Consider the following 8,619-nt stretch of genomic DNA (forward strand, 5'->3'; position numbering starts at 1 on the left):
ATGGCAGAATTAATTCAAAGTCAAGTGGCCAGATTGTGCCGTAATTCAAGTCCACAAGAGCCCGACGTGTGTTTAATGGGGTGGAAGTGACACCTATAGCTCATGATTTAAATAACTCTCATCACAATGATTGTAATCATCAGTACTTGAAAGTGGATTTAAAAAAGAGGTCAGGGCCTCGGGCTGCTGCCTCTGAAGGCACTCACCTGCCCTCGTCTCCTTAAAAATATCTACTCTGAGCCTCCGTTACTATCTGCCACTTCTGGAGTCACAGCTTTCACAACACCCCTCACCCACATGTGACCCTCCTATTACACCTGTGGTACCTTCCTACCTCTGATCAGGGAGGTCGTTTCACCTCTTCGGTCACTAATCCATCCTCTCTTATGGTCCCAGATAACTGCATGTCTCCACAGAGGCTGGTGGTCCTCACTCATCCAGATGTGGGTCAGATAATTTAACTAAAATGCACAAAATCACTTCATGAACAAATACAAGATAAACAAAGACAGAACACAATGTGAATAATCTAATTTGTGTTGTGATGTAAACCTGTTTTTTATTGTCCCTGCATGTGGACCAGTCCTCCTTAGTTAATAAACATCAGTGAGTTCCTGCTGGGTTTCTGTGTTTACATCCCGCTGCTGTGGCGGAACTAAAAAAAAGGGGGCAGGGGAGGGAGTTTCCACCCGGACCCGCATTGCTTGTGCACCTCCTGCACTGTGGTGTGTTTTGTGTGTACAGTTGATTTGGCGGTGGACTAATAGTGTCTGCTTCAGTAGCCTGCTCATCTGTCTGACTCGGTAAAACAAAATATTTCATTTCATTGTGCATATTCATTTATTTATAATTTATATATTTATACCCTCCTCGTCCGAGCGCGTTTTGCTGCTGTTGTGCAAATGTGCATGTTGTTAATAGATGTTCACCCTCAGACTCAGAACCAGTAAGTTCTCCTGTTATTGACTTTGCAGTCTGCAGTGTAAAAGCCTGCCTAGAATGAAACCTGTTAATTACTTAATCACCACCACATGACAGAGCAGGTTGGCCCTGTCCTGCAGCTTTCATGGATATCAGCTGATATCTTTGGTATATCACTTCTAACAAGCTGGTGGGGTGTCAGACCAAGTTTTATATATATATGTGTGATTGATGCACATTAAGTAGTGATTGGCATTCAGAGTAAAGTCACTTTTTTTAAAGGAAAAAATACCTAAAAAGCAATTATGCATATGTAATGTAATAATACATAGAATGCAAAACAGCAAAAACCACAGTGACAAGTGGAGGGTAAGAGAAATCTAACAAAAAACAAAATCAGATGCTAGATGTTGTAGCTGTGTTCAGTTCAGACACGCTCAGCTGATATTTGACCTCTCTGTATCTCTGCTCAGGAATGTCTCAGGACAGTCAACATGGCAGGTGGACCATCTCCAGCAGTGATGACGATGACGAGGATCTTCCTCCCTCTGGCACTACAGGATCTAAGCCTGACCGCCCCGCTCCCCCCAGCCTCAAACTGGAACCAGTAACATGCACCATGGAGGTGAAACCAGAACCGGCTAACACGCCTGCATCCTCACTTGTTATTGGTTCTGAGGCCCGACAGTCAGCAGCAGTGAACCAGCTGAATCCAGTCAAGTATGAAACTAGTCCGTCATTGGCTGGAAAGAGGAAGAAGGAGGCGACAGACGGCTCAGGCTGGGCTCTCTCTGATAGTGATGATGACGACGATGGAGATCTGAAGGGGAAGAGTCTCAGTAACTTGCCAAAGAGGGCGCCCCCGAGCCCCAAAACTAAGAAACCAAAGGTGGAGACCGAGCGCCCCCCAAGCCCCCACGGCCGGACCTACTACATAGACGAGCCAGAGGACTTCTTTGAATCCAGCGTTCCTTGTCTGAATGACCCCTACAGGTTTTACCTCAACAAAGTCACAGGCCTGGACAGGAAGTACAACAGTGGAGCTCTGCACATCAGAGGTGAGCAGAGTTTGTGAAAGGAAATAAGAAGTGGCAGGTTTGGGGGAACAGTGACGACAATAAAATCCTGCTTTTGATCAGGTTGCAAATTAAAATGCCAGACCAGCGGGGGAAAGTCAAAACTAGTAATCTTTGCTTTTTTCTTTGATCTAGACATTCTCTCTCCATTATTTGGGACCCTGAAAGAATCAGTTCAGGTGAGTCACCATATAAACTGTGTTATTTGTCACCAGCGTGAGGTTGACATCATTGTTTTGTAATTTAGTCAAACGTCTCGATGCATTAGCCAAGAAGTTTTGGTGCTAGGCTGAAACGTGTGGAGGGAACGTCAGCAGTTAAATTAATGCCAGGATGCCATCTTTCTTCATAGTTTAACTACTGCTTTGATATTGCCTGGATGGTTAAGCAGTACCCACCAGAATTCAGGTAAGTTCGGCTCCTTTTTCGCTGCCGTCACATCATCTGGTGTCACATGCCCACGAGTCTCCAGTCTTTTTGGGTTGTGTTTGCAGGGATCTTCCGGTTCTGATCGTCCACGGAGACAAGAGGGAGGCCAAGGCCCGGCTGGTCCAGCAGGCTCAGCCTTTTCCACATGTTCGATTCTGCCAGGTACAGACTCACCCCAACCTCAACAATCTGTGAAGTAGGATAGTTACACTGTGAAATGGCTGATAGTGAGACTGTCCCCCTTTAAGTGGGACTAAAGTGTGTGATTTCTGCCCGACAGGCCAAGCTGGATATTGCTTTTGGAACTCACCACACGTAAGCATTTCTTTCCCTGCTGGTATCGTTGTTTTCCTGAGGTTATCTCACTCTGAAACATCCTCCGTCTGACACAAGCGGAACTGTCTATCTGCCTCTTGTCTGAAAAGGCACCAGCTGTCTTTGTTGTTGTCGTCGTAAAAAAAAGTAGAAGATTGTTGTGTGTCTTTGTGCAGGAAGATGATGTTGCTGTGGTACGAGGAAGGCTTCAGAGTCATCATCCTGACCTCCAACCTCATCAGAGCCGACTGGTACCAGAAAACTCAAGGGTGAGTCAGTCCGTTAACCTTCATTTAAACCCAGGGGAAGAGTGTGCGGTCACATTAAGAGAAGAGTTTGGTTATTGACATGCTCCTGAATATATTATTTCAAAACCAGGATGTGGATGAGCCCCCTGTTTCCACGGTTACCAAAGGGCAGCAGTGCGAGTGCAGGTGAGTCTCCGACCTTCTTTAAGAGGGACCTGCTGGAATACTTGGCGTCATATCGCGCGCCAGAACTGGAGGAGTGGATCCAACGAATCAAAGAGCACGACCTGTCAGAGACCAGGTGAGAGAGAACATACGGACCTTTTGTACAGGTTTTACTGTAGAAAGTCCTCTGTGGTGGGAGCGGCCATGCTGGAAAATAAGGAGATGTAAAAATGACTCTGTTCTTTTATCAGGGTTTATTTGATCGGCTCCACCCCGGGGAGATATGTGGGTTCAGACATGGAGCGCTGGGGCCACCTGAGGCTGAGGAAGGTAAAGCTCTGGTTTGTTTCTGCTTACCTGTCTAACTAGTTCATAACATAGTGCTATTCAAGGCATAAACAGGAAGGCAGAGTTCCAATTTGTGTCTGTATTACATGTAGCTTTATTTAATATTTCCAGGGTTCAACACAAAGATCTGGGAGTTTAGTGCATGTTTAATTTCAGGATTGTGCTTGAAAAATGTGTGATTTTCAGCATAATTTGGTGTTTTATTGACACAATCATTCATGTAATTCATGTAGTATCTGCTCTATGACAACATTAAAGATAAAAAAAAAGCACACTTCTTTTCTGTTCACTCGTCATTCATGGCTACAACACTCTAGAAATTGGCAAGCATTAAATAACGATGATCAAAATATGTAATCAAAGCTGATATGAACAGCTGGTGAAATGAACAAAGTGACAATATGCACTGATTGCAGTCAGTATAAAGGAATCCTGAAAATAAAATTTTTTTGCAATTGCATTTATAGTAACAATTTAAATGTGACTGATTTCAGGAGTCATTTTTGGTTTCGGTACCTTGAAAATGCTCTGCTCGAACCTTTTATTCTCACAACAAGGCTCTAAAAATATCACCTCATGGTCTTAGCATCTGAAATGAAGCCAAAATAATGTGATGCAACTCAAAACTAAAGTGTTTTCACAAGACAATTACAGCATTTAAAATATTGTGAATGTAACAATTTCCATATAGTCTCTAGCTGGGATTCCCTCATCTCTTTCTCCTCCTCCTCTTCTTCACTTTGTTAGCTGCTTTATGACCACACAGATCACGTTTCCGATGAGGAAAGGTGGCCTGTGATTGGTCAGTTCTCCAGCATCGGCTCCATGGGGCTGGATAAGACCAAGTGGTTGGCAGGGGAATTTCAGCGCACCATGACCACGCTGGGGAAATCGTCTCATCGCCCAGACCCCCCCATGCACTTGGTACGTTCCTGCAATGCAAACTTGATGTGGTCTTCTGCTTGTGTGATGCAGCATTAAAATGCTATGAGAAAGATGGCAGAGGACAATACAGTGCTAACCAGGTTTTCTACGTCTGCAGCAGCTATTGGTATCATTATGATCTCTAATATAAAATAAAATGTTATAGTTTTCAGTGGTAAATAACAGAACAGTCATTTGGGGTTGTATTTGTATACGTCCTTGGAGCCCCTGTAGGACTTCTGATTGCCTAAAACCAAGTTGCTTGATAAGAAATTAACCTTAACTGCCCCAGTCTCAGTATTGACTGATCTCTTAGATTTCATCAAATCTAGATATGTGTAAGACTAAAGCAGTCTTATAAACTAAAGTGAGACTGCTGTTCTTCTTCTTACCTGTTTTCTTCTAATTGCCACGTCAGGCCACGTTCAGCTGAAGTTACACAGCCTCACTTTAAGACATGAAGCTCAGACTTTCTAAAACAACCCGCTAATAGGTTGATATTTTATCTTTTGCAGCTGTATCCATCAGTCGAAGATGTGAGAACTAGTTTAGAAGGGTATCCAGGTTAGTAGTGTGTTTCTTTTTACATTTGAAAAGTTAATATGTTAACATATCATGTTTTCATGAATGTATTGTCACATCACAACCACTGTGGCAGCTTATTTGCTTATTTATTGATTTGGTCACTCACCTTAAACATCATTTGGTTTTGATGCACATCTGTGTTGTCCTCCAGCGGGAGGCTCTCTCCCTTACAGCATCCAGACGGCACAGAAACAACTCTGGCTCCACTCGTACTTCCAGTGAGTTCACTTCTACTGAGCCAAATGAAGTCCTATTGTCAGGGTTCGACACACCTAAAACATCAAATCAAAGATTTAGAAATCCTGGGCTACATACAGGATGATTATAGATAGACCTACAGCTTATGTGGCTATATTCATAGTGATGTATTCTTAAAGTTGTATTTCAACTGATGAAGAAAATCATCTTGTGTGTGTGTGTGTGTGTGTGTGTAGCCGTTGGCAGGCGAACGCGACAGGCCGGAGTCACGCCATGCCACACATTAAAACCTACATGAGGGTGTCGCCAGATTTCACTGAGCTGGCCTGGTTCCTCGTCACAAGGTGTGTTTACATACACATTTATTACACCCCGACACTCAAAACCACCCTGCTGACAATGAGTTGAAATGATAATTTCACATTATTCATATGCTGAAATTAAAGTGTGTATGTTTATGTGTGTGTGTGTGTGTGTGTGTGTGTCAGTGCCAACCTGTCCAAAGCAGCCTGGGGTGCTTTGGAGAAGAACAACACTCAGGTGATGGTTCGTTCGTACGAGCTGGGAGTCCTCTACGTGCCCGCCGCCTTTGTAAGAACAACACACAAGGACAAACAGTAGCTTTATGCCAACGTGCTGGAGAGATGCTGAATGGTTCATAGTAACATGTGGTGGGTTGGTTGTTTCCCTCCAGAACATGAAGACCTTCCCTGTTAACAAAAATCCATTTCCTGCCTCCTCCTCCTCCTCCTCGGGGTTCCCTGTGCCCTTTGACCTCCCTCCCACATGCTACTCTCCTAAAGGTACAGAAATGTGTGTGTATCAAGTCTCTATATGTGTTTATATTATATATTTATATATCTACACTGAATTATTCAGTAAGTGTGTGCTCCCTCTCTTAACATTTGACTCTAGTAACTGCAGTTCAGAGTGGGTCCTCTCAGGTGTGACCTTGGTTAAAATACCACATGGTCTTCAATAACGCTGCTCGTACTGATGCTGAAGTAGAATTTTTTCTTTTTTCAGTGTCTGATTCCTGTGGAAGTGTTGAGGCACGAGGGGAAAAAATGAGAGGAGGAAGATCTTTTTTTTTTTTTTTTTTAGTTGAAATGTCACCAATGAAATTTCAAGATTTAATTTAACTAATGAGAATAAAGCAAACTACTGTTGTTAGTGCATATAAATTCCACTTTAGACTCAAAATGTAAAGGGTATTCTCAACATGTCGCCTTTGTTCTTGACATTTCTACTTGCAATGCAAAATCCTCCTCCTCATTTCCCCCCTTATGCCTGACATTAATGCTCTTCTGTAGATTTTAGTGTTATACTGAACTCTGTGGGCATAAACCTTGGGTCGATGCAGCAGGTTTATCTTAAACTGCAGTGACAGTGACATCTAGTGACATTTAGGTGAACACAACTACACAAAGAGTTGGTACTAAAACCATCGATTTAAAGAGGGTTAAGATTGCACATCATTTATTCCACAGAACAGGTTTAAATTAGACTTAAAGTGAGTCAAACTGAAACAGTTTCTAGGGAGCTGAAGCATATTATTGAACAGAGACAGACCTAAAGATATTCTTCCTTGTATTATGATGTTTGTGGTATATATGTTTTGTGATTCCTTCATTTGTAGCTATTTTTTTTTAAAAGATATCTACTCTTGTTAATTTTCTGTGAATTAAGCAACATTCTTACAATGTAAATGGGTTTAAAATTATCTTTTCAAACTCTCTCCCTCCGTCAGGTTGAAAAAAGTGAGCTTAAAATGTTTTTAGTTTCTTAAATTGTGGCAGACATCCACAAAATCCTTTCTACCAATGTGCAGGTTTGAGTAGTTCTCCCATTGATTTTGAATGGATGAGTAGTTTTTCTGCTGTACTTCACTATATGTTTCTACAGTTGAATTACCAGAGAGGCTGAAATGCCTCCAAGTTAAACTGTACGTCAAACTAAAATGACCCACAATGCATTTCACAAATGGAGTGTCACTCAGCCGTATGTTATATATATCCTTATCCTTATATCCTTAATCATGATAAATAATCGTGATTAGTTCAAACTCTTAAACATCATGTTAGTCTTTTCTGAAGTCATTCAATCCGACTTCTTTCATCAGATCAATGCAGCTGAATGGGCAGAATTTAAACTCTTCTCTCTCTCTCCGTTTCCAGATCAGCCTTGGATCTGGAACATCCCGTACAGCCAGGCTCCCGACACACACGGCAACATCTGGGTTCCCTCCTGAGACACACACACACACACACACACACACACACACACACACACACACACACACACGGACCTCTCTATTACTTTAAAACTGCTGTGTTTGTAACTCTATGTACTATGTCTAGATGTTAGTTGCCAGTAACATTTATTTTTATATTTTATACCACACCGTTGACTCACGTGTTTTCTATTAATAAATAGAATAATGTCGTCATTGTCCAGTTGTGATTTTGTCTATTTCCACAAACAGGATTTACTTGTGAAAGGGCATAACTCATTAGTCAGGCCTCTCCAATTAAGAAAAAATGTGTTTTGAGGCGCAGTTAATTACCAAATTATAAGCAGCAGAGAACAAATGTATCCTTAAATGTGTTCATTTGGTAGGTGGGGACATATTTTGGCTCCAAGGGACAGTTCAGATTATTAGACGTGTGGCTGCATGAGGTACTTATACACAGTCGGTGTAGATGGTGGTCGGCAGGCTGCCAGTTTGGAGAAGCAGGCAGGAGGCAGGAGGAGGAGAGACACTGAGCAGCTCCCCTAGAAAAAGTTTAAGTGTATGCAATATCTAGAATCACTTTACCTTGCATCAGTTCCCAGACAGTTGATGGGAAACTGTAGCAGTTCACTCTTTTTCTTTGCTTGCCTCAGTGCCACCAGATTACACTGACAAAACCAGTAATTTTACCTCATAGAACACATGAGTCGATGGTCGAACCACGCCGCGATCAATGAACTGTAATGATAGTTTTGATCCGAAATGACCATTTAAATCACCAAGGTCAGACAATAAACCAGACAAACCGAGCGATCGAGGCAGCTGTCGACCAGCAACTCCTGTTTTCTGTGAAGTAAAATTACTGGTTTTGTCAACGGAGTCTTGAGGCTTGTAAGACTTTTCTTTAGGTGGCTGAAATATGTTTTTTGCTGCCTCGTTTCCACAACAGTGCATTCCTTAATCTCTGGGTCGGGACTCCTGCCTGCTTCTCCAAACTGGCGACCATCTGCCATAGCTAATACACCGATTATGGAAAAGTACCTTATACAACCAAACCATTTGAACTATCCCTTTAATGCAGCAGATTCAGCATCTTACTGAGTTTGCCTGAGATCCTGCAGGAACAGACCAATTCTTTCAAATCACAAACTGCTGTACAGCAATTTCCATAGCTGCT

At 42.4% G+C, this 8,619-nt stretch overlaps 1 protein-coding gene across 1 annotated transcript; it reads left to right on the forward strand.

Moving 5' to 3' along the window:
- The first annotated feature begins 758 nt into the window (after positions 1-758).
- Positions 759-7,619, forward strand: tdp1 (tyrosyl-DNA phosphodiesterase 1). Its single transcript, XM_070829975.1, has 16 exons — positions 759-803; positions 1,395-1,979; positions 2,133-2,176; positions 2,350-2,405; positions 2,492-2,588; positions 2,707-2,741; positions 2,918-3,010; positions 3,120-3,290; positions 3,406-3,484; positions 4,250-4,426; positions 4,942-4,990; positions 5,163-5,229; positions 5,446-5,553; positions 5,698-5,800; positions 5,904-6,012; positions 7,387-7,619. Exons 2-16 carry the CDS (start codon positions 1,397-1,399, stop codon positions 7,458-7,460), a joined length of 1,845 nt encoding a protein of 614 aa, XP_070686076.1. The 5' UTR covers positions 759-803; positions 1,395-1,396; the 3' UTR covers positions 7,461-7,619.
- The last annotated feature ends 1,000 nt before the right edge of the window (positions 7,620-8,619 follow it).

This window comes from Pempheris klunzingeri, chromosome 1, assembly GCF_042242105.1.
Source record: "Pempheris klunzingeri isolate RE-2024b chromosome 1, fPemKlu1.hap1, whole genome shotgun sequence".
NCBI lineage: Eukaryota > Metazoa > Chordata > Actinopteri > Acropomatiformes > Pempheridae > Pempheris > Pempheris klunzingeri.

Excerpts from the sequence above, each read along its gene's own strand:
- tdp1 (XM_070829975.1), top strand. The coding sequence starts at position 1,397 with ATGTCTCAGGACAGTCAACATGGCAGGTGGACCATCTCCAGCAGTGAT. Across the intron at positions 5,230-5,445 it reads TGGCTCCACTCGTACTTCCA|CCGTTGGCAGGCGAACGCGA; the intron begins GTGAGTTCACTT and ends GTGTGTGTGTAG. Across the intron at positions 5,801-5,903 it reads TCTACGTGCCCGCCGCCTTT|AACATGAAGACCTTCCCTGT; the intron begins GTAAGAACAACA and ends GTTTCCCTCCAG.